This window comes from Lucilia sericata, unplaced genomic scaffold (assembly GCF_015586225.1).
Source record: "Lucilia sericata isolate MDLA Ls3-8-SP2 unplaced genomic scaffold, ASM1558622v1 Contig000195F_arrow, whole genome shotgun sequence".
In the NCBI taxonomy this organism is placed as follows: domain Eukaryota; kingdom Metazoa; phylum Arthropoda; class Insecta; order Diptera; family Calliphoridae; genus Lucilia; species Lucilia sericata.
Genome location: NW_023994223.1, coordinates 223314 through 244339, shown reverse-complemented (window position 1 = coordinate 244339; position 21026 = coordinate 223314). Strand labels below are relative to the sequence as shown.

The following is a 21026-nucleotide window of genomic DNA, read 5'->3' as shown; positions in this document are numbered from 1 at the left end:
TAAACAAAGCTTTCTTTTATCCTTCACTTTCGCCACTTTTCTCCTCTACTCTATCCCTTTTCAAAGAAAGTAACACGGTCTATGTATTTATAGGCATTAATGCCTGAGTGTTACTTCTGTTACTCTTAAAAAAAAAAAGGTTTCTTAAAATTTTAAAATTTTCTTAACAAAATTGAAACTGCTGTCTGATGGGTTTGCATTTATGACTATACCCCAAATATGGTTTACGCTATCCAATGAGGATAAAAACACACATTTAAATAAATAGGAATATATTTAACGTAATGACGTGGTTTTATTAAAATAATTGTCAAAATTTGGTAAAACTTTTTAAATATTTCTCATTTAAGCGTTTTGTGACACTAAATGATCAGGGGAATTTGTAATAACTTTAACAATTTTTGACCGATTTTTGTATTTTATATATTCCAAGTTTTGAATACATATTCCAATTATTTACTATTAAAATCCAAAAATAGTAAATAATTGGAAAACCTTTTTCCCCTTCAGAGCCGTGGTGACACCAGTTAACCAGGTCCAATCACACTAAATTTTTCCTGAATGCATTTTTATAACTTTAAGTATAAGTCTAGCGCACAGTGGGGCAGAATGGAAATTTTTTGGAAATAAATCTGGCATTTCTAAACGGCTGATCCGATCGGGATAAAATTTGGTGTGAGCGTAGCCAAGGAGTATTCGAGTTTAAGTTTTGAAGATGAACCCTGCAGATGCCCCAGGGACGGCGCTGTGGCGGCTCAAAGTAGGGTACCTACAACATGTAAAATTTTTAAACTCGTGCCATTTTTTTGTTTTTCACCCAAATACAAAGATTTTTATATTTTGTGAAAGCGCTCGACGAGATCTTGAAAAAACATGCTTGGACATACTACTTATCTCTTATAATATCCGAGTTATAGGCATTTAAAAATTTAGTGATACAAAATTTACCATACCTTGGTCCGCCTTTTTTTGAATACCGGGCGTAATTTTGGACCAAATGGACTCAATTTTTTCTTGTTAGTTAGACAACAAAATTTCCAATAATATACAAAAAAATTCAGATCAATATCGTTTACAGATCCAAAAATATACGTTTTTTAATTTAAAAATTCAAAAAATTTTAGATTTTTGGCGTTTTTTTGCCAAAAATGTGTCTTAACTCTTTTATTAATAAACTAAAATTTTTATTAAGAGCATATAACAATTTTATAGTTTTCTAAAAGGTATCTTTACGCAGAACGCTTTGGCGTAAAAAACTTGTCCTATTTTTTGAAAATGTTGCCACTGCGTCCTTCCGAATATGACCTATTTTTTATCAAAACTTCAACTTTGGGCGACATGTTCTAAAATCCCAAAGCTGGGATCAAAAAACTGAAAGCAGTTTTGGAAACCTCAATATGTTTTCTATTTACTCCAAAAGTATTTTCCCAGCCCTGAAAGAAATGTGGACCCTATGGGCAAAAAAGTAAAAAATCCCATTTTTGGGATTTTCATTCCTATATTTGGGAATTGCGGGATGCCCTTTGACCTTTTCAATTCTTTTTTTGCATATTCTTATTTGAAATGACAAATTTAACAAGCGTTGAAAATTTCATTGAGTTTTGTTCATAAATAAAGATTTTGTCATATATTACATATTTGTTTAATTTCTAAAACTATGATTTATATCAAAATTTTAATAGGATCGCAGATAGCTACAACAATTTAGTCCATATTTATCCCTTAATATCATTTTTTAGTTAGATATGGAAATTCTCGACCTTTTACAAAAAATTTCAAGCCAATATCTCAATTACATTCAAAAATATGTTCATTTAAACCTGTGTCCTTTAATTTCATCTTTTTCATATTTTAGTATTAAGTATGACAGCACATATTTAAATCTTATATTTACCTATTTTCTAATTGTTTGCTTATCCTTATAATTGAAAGGTCCTATTATGCTTACATTTTCAAAAATTTATAACTATTTTTTACCTAAATTTTTCGACAGATCATTTCGTTCTGTTTCGTTTATGATCATGTAGGTAAAAATATACAGGTAATGATAATTTCGATTCATTCACTAATAAGAAATATCAATGACTGAATTACAGGTTATAGTAATATAGTCCTAAATGTTAATAGGTAGACAATTCGTAATTTTTTACTTTGGAATACCTGTATCGGAAATGACAAGAATTGGTATATAAGTAAACTTCTCAGATTTTAAGTACCATATTTAATAAATCTACAATGAAGATTACATTAAAGTACGAAGAGTTGTGTTCCGTTTTATGGAGTATATCTTCAAAAGGGCCAGAAAGAATTGAAGACATTTCAAATTATATAAAAACTACATATAGTAGAAAAGTAGACAAATCAGGCATATCAAAAATTGAAAACTTTTTAAAACTTTTTGATGTAAAAAGTAAGTCTGTGGATGGAAATCAAAAGAAATTTCGATTAAAATTTTGTAGTTGGATGGAAACTACTACGGAAATCTCAACTTACAACACATCAACAGAAGCGCCTTGCAAGTCATACGAAGACTTATGTTCAAGGTAAAAAAAAAGAGGGTCACACAAAAACTTTTTTCAATCTCAAATGAGGAAATTGCTGATACATTTAACGAAATGCTGAAAAAGGAAAACCAACCTATGGATGTCGTACATATTGCAACTATTCTTCCTAATGCATCACCAAAACGACTTAAGCGAATTGTGGAAAGTATACCAACTCCAACATCATAATCAAATTTTACTGAAGAGGAAGCAATAGCGCTTATGTTGGAACTGGGTCCCAGTCGAAATAAGTACCAAATATTAAGGAAAGCTCTGCATGAAAAAGGACACAATATATTACCATCATACAAGGCGATCCAGGAAAAAAAAACAAACTATCCTACTAAATCAACAAAAAATAATGAAGAATTGAAAGAACTGAGACCTGCGGAAAAACGCAGAATCCAAGAAGAATTTAAAGTTCAGATGGGATTAAACATCGACAAACCACTTTCAAGTTGCGGTAGTACAAATGACGGTAATACGGCGAGAAGGTTTTTTCGTGATTTTGAAATTACTTCAAAAATAACTGGAATCGACAAGGAGTTGCTTCGAAGAGTTAAAACTATTTTAATGGCACTGAATAGTAAACATAAAATTAATGAAAATCGATTTGGGGAATACACATCTGAAATTTCTAAATTACTTGTATCTCTGTATCCATGGAGGGAACTAACACCAACAGTACACAAAGTATTGTGTCATGGTCAAATAATAATTGAATCGAATATTCTTCCACTTGGAGAGTTAACAGAAGAAGCCCAGGAAGCGAGGAATCGAGATTTTAAGCATGTTCAACTATTCAGCTCAAGAAAATGCTCCAGGCAATCACAGAATGAAGATATTTTTAATAGTTTACTTCTATCTTCTGATCCTGTTCTTTCAACTATGCGAAAAAGATGGATTTGTTATGAAACTCTATCATCTCAAAACAAGGAAGATTTAAAGGACTTATATTACCTTCTGGATATGTATACCGATATGACAGATTATTTTATAGAAAATAAGTAGTGTTAGGAATTAACTATATAAGTAGGTTGTAAGAATTAATTGTATTATGTTTAAGATAAACAGTTCAAATAAAAAAAGCTATTATACTAACTGATGATATTGTATTAAATTGTGTTTTATATTTCGGTGGGCGGGAAAGGTAATTCGTGTGGGGTGATTTAGGTGTTGTTGTGCGTGGCTCATAATAAAATTATAATTTTTTTTATTTTATATACAATATTATAATAAAATAATTAACTAAATAATTTTTAAAAATTGTCCAAATATTTTATTCAACACCAAATGTATGTTCTGTCATACATAATACTAAAATATGAAAAAGATGAAATTAAAGGACACAGGTTTAAATGAACATATTTTTGAATGTAATTGAGATATTGGCTTGAAATTTTTTGTAAAGGGTCGAGAATTTCCATATCTAACTAAAAAATGATATTAAGGGATAAATATGGACTAAATTGTTGTAGCTATCTGCGATCCTATTAAAATTTTGATATAAATCATAGTTTTAGAAATTAAACAAATATGTAATATATGACAAAATCTTTATTTATGAACAAAACTCAATGAAATTTTCAACGCTTGTTAAATTTGTCATTTCAAATAAGAATATGCAAAAAAAGAATTGAAAAGGTCAAAGGGCATCCCGCAATTCCCAAATATAGGAATGAAAATCCCAAAAATGGGATTTTTTACTTTTTTGCCCATAGGGTCCACATTTCTTTCAGGGCTGGGAAAATACTTTTGGAGTAAATAGAAAACATATTGAGGTTTCCAAAACTGCTTTCAGTTTTCTGATCCCAGCTTTGCGATTTTAGAACATGTCGCCCAAAGTTGAAGTTTTGATAAAAAATAGGTCATATTCGGAAGGACGCAGTGGCAACATTTTCAAAAAATAGGACAAGTTTTTTACGCCAAAGCGTTCTGCGTAAAGATACCTTTTAGAAAACTATAAAATTGTTATATGCTCTTAATAAAAATTTTAGTTTATTAATAAAAGAGTTAAGACACATTTTTGGCAAAAAAACGCCAAAAATCTAAAATTTTTTGAATTTTTAAATTAAAAAACGTATATTTTTGGATCTGTAAACGATATTGATCTGAATTTTTTTGTATATTATTGGAAATTTTGTTGTCTAACTAACAAGAAAAAATTGAGTCCATTTGGTCCAAAATTACGCCCGGTATTCAAAAAAAGGCGGACCAAGGTATGGTAAATTTTGTATCACTAAATTTTTAAATGCCTATAACTCGGATATTATAAGAGATAAGTAGTATGTCCAAGCATGTTTTTTCAAGATCTCGTCGAGCGCTTTCACAAAATATAAAAATCTTTGTATTTGGGTGAAAAACAAAAAAATGGCACGAGTTAAAAAATTTTACATGTCGTAGGTACCCTACTTTGAGCCGCCACAGCGCCGTCCCTGGGGCATCTGCAGGGTTCATCTTCAAAACTTAAACTCGAATACTCCTTGGCTACGCTCACGCCAAATTTTATCCCGATCGTATCAGCCGTTTAGAAATGCCAGATTTATTTCCAAAAAATTTCCATTCTGCCCCACTGTGTAGCGGCAGAGACGGCTACTATTTGCAACTCATTTCACTTAATTTTCAAGATATTAAACGAAAGAAATATTTAATGCACAAAGTTGATTTCTTAAAATATAAAACAAAAAAAGAATTTCCCATCCATGCAGGAAATGGAACTAGTACCAAACTAGTACTTTACTAGTACCAAAATCACCAGTACTAGTTCCCAACTGTAAACTTTCCTATACCATCTTAATGCTCAAATTAACATTGAGTGTGTTTGAAAAATTAGTAGTACCATTAGTTCTGGACTTATACTAGTACACTTGGACCCAATTGGGTCCTTTAGAACCAGTTAATTACTAGTTCTTGCTCCTTTGTAATCCTCCTGCTAGGTTCCAAGTAAAAATTAATACAAAATTGGTTTTTATATTGTTTTGTTTATAAAAATTCAATTCAAATAAAACATTTTGTAAATATATTTATACTAGCTTGAAGAAAATCTGGTTTCTATCCGCCCCAGCAACGTTGATATCGTGGGTTATACATATAATGTCCACCAAATTGCATTCAGGTATTGCCTCAAATACATTTGCGATAAAATAACTACATATATGTACATATAAAACTCATTGCAATTTTAAAATTTAACATACGTACTCACATATGTTGCTCTGTACCCAACTATACCCAAACAGTCATTCACTATTTATCCTCTAATTTGAAAGGAAATATTTGTAAATTTCCTTTATTTTATGCAAAATGTTTGAGAATTATGTATGTTTAAGTTAAAATTGATGTAATTACTTTTTTTGTAATACTTTTTATAACAACGTTAGAATCTTATAAAGCTCCTCATTATTGGAACTTTATTGGAAGATTCTAACGAGTAAACCGCTAACGGTGCTTAAATATTGTTTGCCACCAAATTTATGCTTGTTTCGTTTGACATTATAATTCACTTTTGATTTGTCTACGAGACAAGCACTACGTGCATATTATATTTAAAAACCATCTACTTCTTCGAGGTAATATTTTGGTTGAAATAAAAAGAGATCTTCGTCTCTAATAAGATTGAATATTCTTTGTTTTATTTTTATATAAAATCTTGGGAATCTTGTTGGAGCTGAACATTTGGTCCTGGCGAACCGGATTTTTTGGATCTTGATATCAGTACCGGATCTTTTTTGGCACCTTCAACTCCATTCCTACAATACAGTCCACCGGAGATATATTTATCATTTATTTATTTCTACGAAATAAGGTACGTAAATATATTTCAATTGTGAGCAAGTAGTAAAATTCGTTTGTTTTCTTCACACATTTTTTGTGAATTTTTGTTTTATTTTTTTTTTATTTGTGGATAGATTTCACTAATTTGAACTTTAATTTATATTTAAATATTTTTATTTCTTTTTGATCCTACGGACAATAAACTAAAGTAAATTTTGTTAAAATTTTACATTTTCTTTGTGCGTGGTTTTTACATTTTCTTTTGTGCGTTATTTGTTTACAGATTTAGATCTGTAAAATAAAAAATTTAATACATAAAAGGTTGATTCTTCTTCTACCTTTATATTAGTCACCCAACGCTCGGCCAGTTTGACTATTATCACGTTTGTTGATATAAAATTTGTAGTCAATTAGTAAATAGATATCGGGCTATTAATTTATTTTTATTGACTTTTCATATATTAAAAAATGCCGGTTTCTTCACTAAACACATTTATAAAAGCATCGGATGCTCTTATTGCATTCAGGCATATGTTTAGTAATTTTGGCGAAGAAATTCATACGGTTTATGCCTTTGAGATTCAGAGTGAGGAGTTAAAAACACTTTGGAAAAATGTTAAGACGACTTACAACGTATGTCTTAACACTTTAGAAACTAGTGAATTTGAAGTGGTGAGTGCTAAATATCAAGCCACCTACTCAGCTTATGTCCAATGTGGAGGATTCATATATGATAAAATATATAAATTCAAATCGGATTCGAAAAGTAGTGAATCTCCAACAGTAAATCCGAACTCCGGTAATTCAGAGCATAGTCTGACTCTCCCTCCTTGTGATATCGATCCATTTGGAGGTGACTATGTTTCTTGGCCCGCTTTTAAGGATTTATTTACCGCAATTTTTATTAATAGCTCACGGCTTAGCAATATAGAACGCCTTTGCCATTTGATACGAAAAACCGAGGGTGAAGCAAAATAAATCGTTTCTAAATATCCACTTGTTAACGCAAGTTTTGAGGTAGCCTGGCGCGATTTAAAGGAAGCATATGAGAATCCTTGTATGTTGGTACACAACCAACTAAAACATATTTTTGGTCTTCCTTTCCTTAACAAGGAATCGATAACAGCGCTCAAAACATTACAAGGCGGAATTAATAGTTGCCTTACGGCTCTTTCTATTTATAATGTCGTCGATTTAAAAATCTTTCAGTATCTGACAGAATTTCTACTGTGAATGATTATAACTGCTGTACTAATTGCTTTTCGAGGACACCTAAAGTCAGATGTTGTACAACTGTTTTATTTGTAATAATCGACATCATTCTATGCTTCATCATCAGCATACAGATAATTCTATAGTTGAAAGACATACTGTTTCTACTTAACATAATTCCAGTGAGGTTCTGCGACCCACTAACTCCCACACTCGACAATCGCAAAAACGTCCAATAATGTTACTTCTAATCCACAAGTATTTCATACTAGACAGAATTAGTCCGTTTTGTTAGGGACTGCAATGGTAAACATAATTCATAACAGCCGTGCATTAACAGATTCGGGTTCAGAATGTTCTTTCATTTCTGAACGTTTACAAAAAATAAAACTTCCCACTCATTCTGCGAATTCTAACGTTTCTGGCGTTAACAATGTGGTTTTTGGAGTTACAAAGTTTTGTCCTTTGGAAATTAGTTCAGATTTAGATTCTTCAATAAAACATTTGTTTTACCAGAAATAACAGGAAATTTGCCTTCGACTTCTATAAATGTCGATATTGAAAAATTATTGCCAAATCTTTGTTTGGCTGATTCTAATCTTTTTACTAGTAGGCCTGTAGATATTCTTATCGGAGCAGATTTATATCCGCGCATTATTTTACCGGAAATACAACAAAACGTATTAGGGTCATTATTGGCACGGAAAACTATTTGGTTGGATACTGACAGGTCCAGCTAATCCTTTGGACTTTGAAACATATATCGACAATTTAACGTATTCTACGTGGTCTAACGCTTTTTAACGTTTAATATAATCACTTTAAAATGCTCACAGAAATATATTTATGTTCCTACTACCTTATTTATGTTTTTACCTTCTTATTTATTATCTTTATATACATATATTACATTACTTATATTAAATAATAATCCACCTGCAGGCGTCGAGAGACTTCTTAAAAATCCACCTGCAGCACTTCGGTTTTGTGGGGAAAGTCCAGAGACTTCGAAAAAGTCCACCTTCGAGACTTCGGTTCTGTGGGGAAAGTCGAGAGACTTCTTAAAAATCCACCTTCGGGACATAATAATCCACCTGCAGGCGTCGAGAGACTTCTTAAAAATCCACCTGCAGCACTTCGGTTTTGTGGGGAAAGTCGAGAGACTTCGAAAAAGTCCACCTTCGAGACTTCGGTTCTGTGGGGAAAGTCGAGAGACTTCTTAAAAATCCACCTTCGGGACATAATAATCCACCTGCAGGCGTCGAGAGACTTCTTAAAAATCCACCTGCAGCACTTCGGTTTTGTGGGGAAAGTCGAGAGACTTCGAAAAAGTCCACCTTCGAGACTTCGGTTCTGTGGGGAAAGTCGAGAGACTTCTTAAAAATCCACCTTCGGGACTTCGGTCCTGTGGGGAAAGTCGAGAGACTTCGTAAAAATCCACCTTCAGGACTTAGGTTCTGTGGGGAAAGTCGAGAGACTTCGTAAAAATATTCATCGTATTTAAATCGTTTGCAATTCATTATGTATTGCAAGGTGGCCGGCAATGTTTAAGTTAAAATTGATGTACATAATTACTTTTTTTGTAATATTTTTTATAACAACGTTAGAATCTTATAAAGCTCCTCTTTATTGCAACTTTGTTGGAAGATTCTAACGAGTAAACCGCTAACGGTGCTTAAATATTGTTTGCCAAATTTATGCTTGTTTCGTTTTGACATTATAAATCACCTTGATTTGTCTACGTCACAAGCACTACGTGCATATTACATTTAAAAACCATCTACTTCTTCGAGGTAATATTTTGGTTAAAATAAAAAAGAGATCTTCGTCTCAATAATAAAATTGAATATTCTTTGTTTTATTTTTATATAAAATCTTGGAAATCTTGTTGGAGCTGAACAATGTATATTTTAATATTTTCAATAATTTATTTTTTCCAACACATGTCAAATAAAAATCGGTCTGCAAGTGGTAGTCCTTTAACTACTTCTAGTACTAGTATTTTTTCATAAAAAGTCTAACCTCTTTTGTACTAGTAATAGTACTAGTGGCTTTTAGACAATAATCGCTTCATTTCCTGCAGGGATATAACTCATTACCAAATAATGATATCAATACAAAATTTGGCACATAAGCTATAAAAATATGTGTCTGTAATATTCACAAATTAAATATTATTTTTACAAATATTTAATCAATTAAAAAAAATTTAATGTAATAGTAGCTGGTGGAGGGTATTTCAGATTCGGCTCAGCCGAATAAAACACTCTAACTTGTTATTTATTAATATACATATGAATATTTATTTATTTTAAGGCTGGTAAATTGAAGCATCGCCCAAAATATGATGCACCTCTAAATGAAAGTTGCAGTGGAATCGGATCAAACTTAAGAAGTATTGTAATATTAGCAATATTAATGATATTAATGATGTTTGCTGTACATTGCACATGGGTTACTAGCAATGCTTATTCTAGTCCTTCAATTGTACTAGCATTTCATAACAGTCAAGACGGGTAATTTGTAATATATACATGTTTGTTTAATACAATTTAAAAATTTATATTTTTTGTTAGTTCTCGCAATATTTTAGACGACTTTAGAGAAGCATATTATTGGCTTTCACAAAATACAAAAGAAGACTCCAGAATTATGTCGTGGTGGGATTATGGCTACCAAATAGCTGGAATGGCAAATAGAACCACGCTTGTTGACAATAATACATGGAATAATAGTCACATTGCACTAGTTGGAAAGGCAATGTCATCTACGGAGGAAAAGTCGTATGAAATAATGACATCGTTGGACGTTGATTATGTTCTTGTAATATTTGGGGGCGTGATAGGATATTCTGGAGATGATATAAATAAATTTTTGTGGATGGTACGAATTGCCGAAGGTGAACATCCGAGAGATATAAAAGAAAGCGATTATTTTACGGAACGTGGAGAATTTAGAGTGGATGCAGAAGGCGCGCCTGCTCTTTTAAACTGTCTTATGTACAAACTAAGTTATTACCGTTTTGGCGAATTAAAATTAGATTACAGGTAAATAAATAACGTTTTATTTATTTTTTTATTTATTTTTTACAACCGAGCCTATTAATTTCGCCATATATAATTGCTTATAATTTATAGTTATTATTAATTTTAAATTTAAATAAATAGATAAATTCTAACCAAAAATGATTTTTCGTAAGAAGAACATGTTATTTTTGGTAGTTTTATCTGTGTATTTCTGAAACTGTGAGAAAAGTTAAATAATTTATATAAATTCCGTGGTTTTCCATATTTGGCAATCTTATAAAACAATCTTAACGATCTTATTTTTGCATACTCAGGAAAACTTCATCCGAGAAATCTATTTTCATAAAATTATGTATGATCCTGAACATGTAATTTATAAACATAACTTATTATTTGGCGAGTTACTCTTCTCAATTTTAAGTGTTCGCCTATCGAACATCCTTCAATAACTTCTAAACAATATAAGATGTGTGGCATTAAAATATTGTGTACTAATATAACTCTAACATTAGTATGCAAATATCTACAAATATTATATAACACTGTGCAACAAATTGAGGGTCATGGTCTGGGGGTGAAAAATTCCTATGATAACTTAAAGTACTAAAGTACTTAAGTTTTAATACTCTAAAAACCCCCAAACTGTTCGGCGTTGGTAGTTCAAACTTTTAGTTATCGGTCATTGAAAGTTGTGCTTTTTAACACTAAATTTATAAGTAGAAATTTATAACCGATTATGGCCTATATAGGCTAGGTTATTGAAATAAAGAATTTGAAATTGAAAAAAAAATTGAAAAATTTATTAAAACTTTACAAATACTTTCACAATTCACATCAAAAACATATTTTTTGTCTAGCTATCTGAAGAACAATTTTGCAAAGAATATTTCTGACAGATTTTTGACCACAAATATTGAATATGAATGGGTCATTTGAGTCCATTTTGTAAACACTTGTTATGCAAAGATATAAATGTTTATTCCCAGCAAAAAATAATTGATGTCATACTTTACAAACTACATCTTAATCACATCTTAAAATGCGATTACATATTTTTCACTTTTATAAACCAAATATTTCCTTACAAATGAAACCCCAGTTAAAAGTGAGGAAAGAGATGTGGAAAAGTCATTACAAATAACATATTTGAAGTACATCAAGATTTGGTGAAAGAGTAGTGAAATTTACATAAGCGTGTCATTAAGAGAATGTGTTTTATTTTTGACATCCAAATATCGGATTTTTACTGCTTCTAAAAATAAGATCAGATGTAGTTCAAAGCTGCCAAAAATGAACAACATCCCTCCAATGGCACGCTAATGTAAAATTCATAGGTTTTACACCCGAATTTGAAGCACTTCGGGTTACTAGTTGTGATGAAAATTCTACATCTTTTTCCACACTTTTTTTGCTGGGTTGGAGTAGGGCGATAGTGGTATCATTTAAAAGGCCTTGCAACGGCGCATTAGGAAATGTAAAATATTCATAACGCAGCTTCCGTAAAATATTAACAAAAGATTTAATTTTTTTGAACAGTATACAGATTATTTTGACAAATTAGCCGAATTTTATTTAATTTCTATTCCAGGAAAAAAAGTGTGGAAAAAGATGTAGAATTTTCATCACAACTAGTAACCCGAAGTGCTTCAAATTCAGGTGAAAAACCTATGAATTTTACATTAGCGTGTCATTGGAGGGATGTTGTTCATTTTTGACAACTTTGAACTACATCTAATCTTATCTTTAGAAGTTGTAAAAATCCGATATTTGTATGTCAAAAATAAACCACATTCTTTCAATGAAACGCTTATGTAAATTTCATCAAAATTTGAAGTACTTCGAATATGTTGTTTGTAGTGACTTTTCTACATCTATTTTCTCATTTTTAACTGTGTTTTAATTTGTAAGTATATGTTTGGTTTATAAAAGCGAAAAGTATGCAATCGCATTTTTAGATGTGATTAAGATGTCGTTTGTAAAGTATGACATCAATTATTTTTTGCTGGGATGTGATTAAATGAATCTTGTTATTTATTACTTTTTATATTCGCGGTTTTGTCCATTCCTTTACAGTCTCAAAATTCATATCAAAAATATTTGATATGGGTCAAACTTTTACATTTGTCATACGCATTTCTAAAACGTGGAATAATTTCCATATTAAAATTTTTTTCCCGCCATTTTATACAAAATGTGCAAAAAATCAAAAATTTTCTTTCCTAAAAACAGGTTATTAATTAAAGTTTTCAAATAAACCATGTTTTAAGTTTTTAAATATATTTTAACTTTCTGCATTTAACTTATACACAGTAAGCAGTACATTTCGCAGAAAAATTTTTAATTTGGCCATTTAGTTAGCCGTTTAAATACAATTTTTTCGATTTTCCAAAAAATATGCTTTTATTCGGAAACCGCGAAAATTTCGAAATTGATGTTCTTGATTTACATATTATTCAATGGCCCTTCGAAGGAGCTTTCATATGATACCCCCATTGAAAAATTGCGGTAAATTTACTTCATACAGTCTAGTTTCAATACTGACAATTTCCTCATGATTGTTTACAGGATCTGTAAAGGAAGATGGCCGAAAGTTTCAAAAGAAAATTAAGATTCATTTCATTTATCTTCTTTAAAATTGTTATATTATATTTTTATTGAATTAACTATAATACATGTTTATTATTTGATGATAATTTTTAAATAAACTTACATAATTTGAAATAAACGTAAAAAAATATATATTTTTTCTATAACAAAATCGGAAGACATGGTATTTTAACTTACAAATGCAAATAGGATTGTAATCTACATACATTACATTCTTATTTGCAATTTTAATTTGTCTTAATGAAACTGTGGCTTACATTCTAAGCGAGAGCACATCGATGAGGCAGCCTAGGACACTTTTATGTTAAATCTAAGTGGAAGAATAAGTGAAAGCATCACCACTGACTGCCACGAAATATCACATAGATAAGCGAGTACATAATGTGTATTTTTACCGCTGGGTTGCTCGCTTACAATGTCATACTGATGTCATCGAATATTATCTAAGTACTTTGTTTCATTTACCGCTGGGCTTTTATTGTAGTTAGAAAAAATATTGCCTAATTACGCTTGTTATGATCAAATTTCATAACAAGTAAAATAGTAAATTTTACAGATAAAACATATTCAAAGAAAAGAAAAATATATATTTCTTCAGAAAGATAATGTTTTTTATTTAAAATGTGTAAAAAAGTATTAAAAATACTGTTTTTATGTGTTTTCATTCTTATGCATTAGTAATTTTTTTTGGAGTGCACGAGTAATTTGCAAGTAATTCCCTTGTTTACAAATTGTGTTGTTGATTTTACAAATTGTTTTTGCAATTTTTGAAACATAGCGACATCAACCTACATTGTTGAATGCAACTGAAGATAATTTTTTGTATTTTTACGCTCTTGCTATGAGTTTTGTTTACGATCGGGTAGTGTACGTGTGAATTGCCGAAAATCTTCGTAATTTGAACAAAATGAACGCGCAACGATGATTTATACGCCATAGAAACCGCATTAAGGTATAGAATATATGCTCCTGATTTGAATAAAATCGAAGGGGACAAAAGCGTTTTTTGGTCGATTTATTTTGGAATTACCCTATAGTGTTACGATACAACATATTTTGGAACCGACAAAACAAATATTGTTACATTAAAAACTCATACGGCTGTATTTATAAAAACTTATTTTAGGTTTATTAAACAATTTTAGGCAAAATTCATGAAAATCGTATTTATAAACGTGAAATAGCTTAAAACACCTTCAATAAACCATTGACAATTAGAAGAATTTTATTGTAGGCTCGACCCTTCTTTAAGCCAACAATAACTTGATTTTTAACAATTTTTTTCTCAGATAAAGATTTTCCGGTAATTTTAGGTTGATTGCGAAAAGTAATTATGGTTTCTTTTAAAATAAAATCTAAAAATTCTAATTTTAACGTTTACAAATTTGTAAATAAAATCCCAGAAAATTTTTAAACGATTATATTTTGAGGAAAAAACTCAAATCTAGGCATTATTGGAATAATGCATGAATATCTGACAATATTCCAATTGTCCAGCACTATTTTTAGGCAATTTGGAAATGCCCGTCTGTCAACCAAATGATGAACAAAATCATTTGTTTTGGCTTTTTCAAAGTTTGTTGGTTAAATATAATGCCATAAAGTAATTGACCATGTAAATTATATTGATTAGTGTTATACTAATGCAAAATATATTCGCCGGCATTAAAATTTGTCAAATATCAAAGAAATTTATCAATATTTGCAAAAATTTATCAAAAATTACAAGGAAAATAAGTAAAAATAAGAAAATGTGTCATAGTGATGTATATTTTGTCGCAAAATATCCGTTATTCGGATACTTTTAATAATAATTAGAAATTATATGTTATATTTATACATCTGAACTAAATAGACATTTATTAAAGCCATATATATATTTATTTTTCTTAAAAGTTTGTTTTTATTGTCAAAAATCTATTATAAACAAAAATATGAAATTAAGAAAACCGAATCAACGAATATTTTATCCTAATTGTACGCAACACTAACACATAAAATGACAGCCATATTGTACAGTGCTGCCAACTTAAACATAAATCAGCACAATAGTTAATATACGTTTATTATTTGTTTATGAATATCATAATTTTATTAATGGTTTTTAAGGCTAAAGTGTGCTTTAACTATTGAGTGCATTAAACGCAAAATAAGATTTTTTTATAAATACAAGCGATCATTTTTAATGTAACGGTAAAAAAACATTATTCTTCCACTTAGATTTAGTGGCCTCCGGTAGCTTAGTGGTTAGTGTTCTAGTCTGGTAGACCGGAGGTGGTGGGTTCGATTCCCACCTGAGGCACTGGTTAAGGAGCGCACAACAGGCCCGATAGAGGCCTAGGTGTATTTCTTCGGATTTGATGTATATACATCCTCCTTTCAAACTAACTAACTAACTAACTCCACTTAGATTTAACATAAAAGAATGCATGCCACGATATCAGTAGGTGCTACCAAGAATGATAAACTAAAGATTATGCCTTGCGCATGATTTACCTTTAGATGACGTAGTTGTTCCCTTTTGAAGGTTTCCAAATATGTTTCATGTGTAGAAATAACAATTTCTTGAAAAAATCTAATGTATATTATAATAATTGGTAACCCTGCAATTTAATTTACTTTGACAGTTTAGAAAAAAATATTTCATCAGTTCTTGAAAAATATAAAGAATTTCGCCTTAAATTTATTTAAATATAACATTAAAAAATATAAAATGATAAATAAGTGTAGTGAAGTGCGGTAATAAGGATCCAGAACACAGAAAAACAAAATCAAAATTTAGAGGAAAAAACATAAACATGGAGTGAACAGTGGACAAATTTAATCAAAATTAATATTCAAAAAAAACTAGTGAAAAATTGTGAAAAAAAATTTACATTGTGCCCTTTTTATATAAATTTTTATTACATTTTGGTATTTAATTTTATAAAAGAAATTGCAATAAATAATTAAATTTATGAAAAGAATGGTTACTATCCATTAATTTTTAGATAAAAATGATAAATTGTCTCACTGTTATATTTATAGCTGAAAATTATTAACCAATAGGAACACAGATTGTGTGACGTCAGAGCTCCTATATGCGCAGAAAGTTTTAATTATGTTCGCCTGCCGACGTAATCTTTAGTTTAACATTCTTGGGTGCTACTACGATTCAATTCTATAGTAAGTTCTAAGCGAAGTTGACGAGATACCTATAATGTAGAATGTATGTATGTATGTATCTAAATTACAATAATATTTGCTTTTGTAAGTTAAATTACCATGCATACTGATTTTGTTACTAAAAAATATTTTTTTTGTCTTATATTTATTTAAAAATTACAACGATTTTGATGTAACACCCCCTTATTCACAAACAACATTTTAATTTTATAAAAGGTTTATAAAACAAAATTTCCATACAAAATCTAATTTATAAACTGTTTATAATATAAAAATTTTGTTTGTGAATAAGGGGGTTAGAGTTTTAGTTAATTTTTAAATATAAAGAATTTTATGGGTCTTATTTACAAGACTTTAGCAAAGGTTTTCTTATTACAAAAATATTGAAAATTTCATTTAAATAATCTTAAAAAATATAAATGAGAATGTAACAAATGAATTGGAGGGATTCGTAATCTGTAAGTTTGTAAATCTGAAATAAATTGTAAATAATATTTTCGAAATTTATTTTTATTTTAATTTAAAAAAATCTAAAAATCTGGTAAAAATAAAAGGTATAATATATAGGTGGTTTAAGGAAGTTCGAAATTTTATTTTATTGAATTTTTTCTGTATTGATTATAAGGTTCCCAAAAAGTATAGGAAGGAACATAAAAATTAATTAACTTTGGACATAGCCTTTCCAAAATTTTTAATATTTTCGAAAATTATTTTTTTAATGTTAAAAAAAACGTAACAAAAAATTACTAAAAATCTGGTAAAAATAAAAAGAACTGGTAAGAAGTGGGTTAAGAAAGTCCTAAAATTTATATTATTGATTTTTTTCTGACTTGATTATTCGGTTTCAAAAAATGGCACAAGCTCCCCAAAATCAATACTCATTTCTTAAAATTTCATCAGCACTCGTGAAGGATTATGCAAAATTAAAACCTCTTTATCTCAAAATTTTAACGTATAGGAAAAAAATAAAAATTGTTAGTTAAATATCGGACATATATAGCTCTTTCCCCAAATATATGTTTCATACAATGAGCAAACAAAAATTATTAATTTGTAAACTTATGTTGATGCTATCGGTGCTTTGCTCAGTTATTTCCTTTGCCAGTAAGTTGGACAGCAATATACCGTACTGCGAAAATGAGGAGGAAGTAGAGTCGATCTCAGATGAATATTTTTTTGCTGTTACACACGGAATGACAAACTTATACATATATACACTCTTATCACCACTGATGGTGGTGGAGGGTATAAAAACAACATTAAAATGACAACTGCTTAAATCATAATATAAGTTATAATTAGAGTATGATGTGTTGGTTTACGCATAGATTCCATTCTAAGTACTTAGAATGCTCGCTTAGAACACCATACTGATTTCATCGCATATTACCTAAGTACTTTTCCAGCTAGCATTTTTTAAATTTTTTTATCACATTCGAGTCATTTATGACTCTTCTGCACGATTAAAATGAACATATATGCGCTCATTTTCTGATCATAAATGATACATTCGTCGGGAGAAAATGGTACCCTACCCGCGACTCTTCTAAATGAGTCATTTATGAGCCCCACTTCTGATCAATTATGACTCATTTTTTAATCTTTTTTGAGTCATTAATGAGCCAAATAACTAGTCGTTTTTGAGTTATTTCCGAATCATATAGCCATTTTCGAGTCTTTTCTGAGTAATTTTTATGTTTGTTGCAGACAAATACAATACAACGGAAAACAGTTTTTGATCTTCCGACTGCGCGAAATATAATTACAAACTAAATTTATAAACAATCAAACAAACCTGGATGACCTATTTATGATTGGTATACATTTTGTTATTGGTTTTCAAATAAATCAGATTTCAAACATTAATTGGATTATTTAGACTTGGATTATTTAGATTAGTCGCCCAACTATATTCCGTAGAAGATCATTAAACACAGAAAATTATTATAATTAAAGCATAATATAATTTCAATTTCCTTGACAGAAAATCGACTTTATAAATATCACACAAATTCAAATGCTTATACATTTAATTTTATAAACGAAATGAGAATTATATCAACTCATTTTAGCCCACACAAAATGTTTTGCTAACTCTTCCAAAAGAGTCTTTTCTGAGCCCCATTTCTAATTAGTTTCGACTCATTTTTCGTTTTTGAGTCATTTTTAAGTGTAAGTTTTGCTATTTCATTACAAGCAAAAACAATTACATAAGGAACAATTTTAGATCTTCCAACTGCTTGAAATATGTCCACAAAATACATTTTTAAAACCATCATATTTTAAACACCAGGATGATAAATTTATGATTGCTTTGTTATTGTTTTTCAAATATTCAGTTTTCAATTAAGCGCTCAACTTATTAATCACTTTTAAGTCATCAAAAGGAGTCAAACATGACTCAGTTTACTGAGTCAAAATGCTAGCTGGGTTGTTTCATTTATTGCTGTGATATTTCATTGTTGTGATATTTCATTGCTGTGATATTTCATTGCTGTGATATTTCATTAAGTAAATAGTATTTATTTTTATTGAAATTTTATTAATATGTATATATTTTTTATTTTTGTACTAAATTTCAGAGGTCCTGCAGGTTATGATAGAACTAGAAATGCTGTAATTGGAAATAAAGATTTTGATTTGACCTATCTTGAAGAAGCGTACACTACAGAGCATTGGTTGGTACGGATTTATCGAGTTAAGAAACCTGAAGAATTTAATAGGCCTGTAATAAAATTAAATGAACGTACTGTAACATCATCAAACTTTATTTCAAGAAAGGTAGGTGTTGTACTTTTATGCTTGTGAAAATAAAATAAGAATTTTAGTATTAAACTTAAAACGTGTTTATTAAATGATCACATGAAAAGGACCGTTAGTTGAGATAGAGGGTTAAAATCAATTGAAGCAGTAATTTCGAAAAGGGCATGCGGACGCAAACTTATCAGGAGGAACACAAAAACGTTTGGCATAAAAGAAATTCCATGATCCTAAAAAAGTTAAATATAAAAAATATGATAAACAAAAACACAAATAATTTTTATACCCTCCACCACCATGAGGGGTGATAACTTTGTCATTCCGTGTGTAACACCAAGAAATATTCATCTGAGACCCAATAAAGTATATATATTTTTCGTCCTTATGAAATTCTGAGTCGATTTAGCTGTGTCCGTCCGTCTGTCTGTCTGTGTAAAACACGCTCACGTAAAAACGAAGCGAAATAAATTTTTAAAAGTTGGCCAGAATATTCCCTATTGTCCTAGGCGGTTTACATCGGGAAAAGTTATGAATCAAATTTTAAAACAACTCCGAAAAAAATAAGCATTTTTTACACATTCTGATACAATTTTCACGAAAACTATGCAATATAATTACATGAAAATCATCACACATTTGTTTTTAAACGAGAACTTTATTCTTGTTGAAAATTGCCAAAATCAATCCACAATTTCTTATACCTCCCATACAAAAGTACATATTTCCGGAAAATGAGATTATTGTTAATAACTTCCGTCAGAATGTTGATATCTTCACAAAATTTTACAAATTAAAATTCTATGTCAATAGAATTTTTATAGAGAAACAATTTTCTGGGTCGGTCCATAATTGAACATAGCTCCCATACAAGGTCCCCTCCCGAAAATCACTTAAACGCGCATAACTCATTACTAAATTAAGATATCCAAAAGTTTCACAAAATTTTACAAATTAAAATTCTATGTCAATAGAATTTATATAGAGAAACAATTTTCTGGATCGGTCCATAATTGAACATAGCTCCCATACAAGGTCCCCTCCCGAAAATCACTTAAACGCGCATAACTCATTACTAAATTAAGATATCCATATAAAATTTGATACAAGTATTGCTCTTGTATACAAAAATATTACTGTTTCTATAAAATTATGGAAATATTACGTTAGATTTTCAGTTCCAAACACTTGTATTTTATGAATTGATGTTGTTAAAATAAAATGGAATGCATTTTGTTGTGGAACATTTCTTATTTCCTTTTCAATTTAGAATTTGGTGAAAATCTCTCAAAGATAAATCTAAGAAAATGCGACACCTAATTGGAAAAGTCCATTTTTTATTAAAAAATTTTTAAGCCAAATCTAATTTTGATAAAAACTGTAGTTGTATTTTGGTAAATATTATTTTTAATTTAATGTAAAATAAATTTTACGTCATTATTTTTAGGACTAATAATGGGAATAGGCCAAAGATATATTCCTGCCCAGGTTAGATCCATTTTTGAACTTCATAAAGCCTGTAAATCGTAAAAGGATATGGCAGACCAGCTCAATTGTTCAAAAAAAAATATTTTTGATCGTTTATAGCATATTAAGAAATATGACACTGATACTAACGCTCCACGTCGAAAAATTTCCAGAAAAACATCATCCCACCTCAAACCGGATGATAAGACGAATCTCTAAACCTGACCCAAAGAAATCATCCACGGGTATCCAGCGGTAAATTTGAGAAAAATTGGATATAATGTTTTCTAAGCCAACTATTTCGCGATGTTTGGTGGAATCGAGGCATCTTGGGAACGAACCGCGCAAGAAACCTTTTCCAACTAAAATTTAAAGAATTTGCAATATCTCTTGTAAATGAAACATCGCGTTGAATTTACCTGATCTTATCAGAATTAGACGGTTAATCAGTGAAATTATTTACCTTGGCGTTTTG

The 21026-nt window shown here is 29.9% G+C and overlaps 1 protein-coding gene across 1 annotated transcript in view; it reads left to right on the top strand.

The window, feature by feature from the left end:
* LOC119601878 (dolichyl-diphosphooligosaccharide--protein glycosyltransferase subunit STT3B) overlaps nucleotides 1-21026 on the top strand; it is a 134027-nt gene that overhangs the window by 65941 nt on the left and 47060 nt on the right. The window contains exons 2-4 of the mRNA XM_037953114.1: nucleotides 9846-10045; nucleotides 10106-10576; nucleotides 18910-19108. Of these exons, the coding sequence (XP_037809042.1) occupies nucleotides 9846-10045; nucleotides 10106-10576; nucleotides 18910-19108 (870 nt within the window). The remainder of the gene's footprint in view (nucleotides 1-9845; nucleotides 10046-10105; nucleotides 10577-18909; nucleotides 19109-21026) is intronic.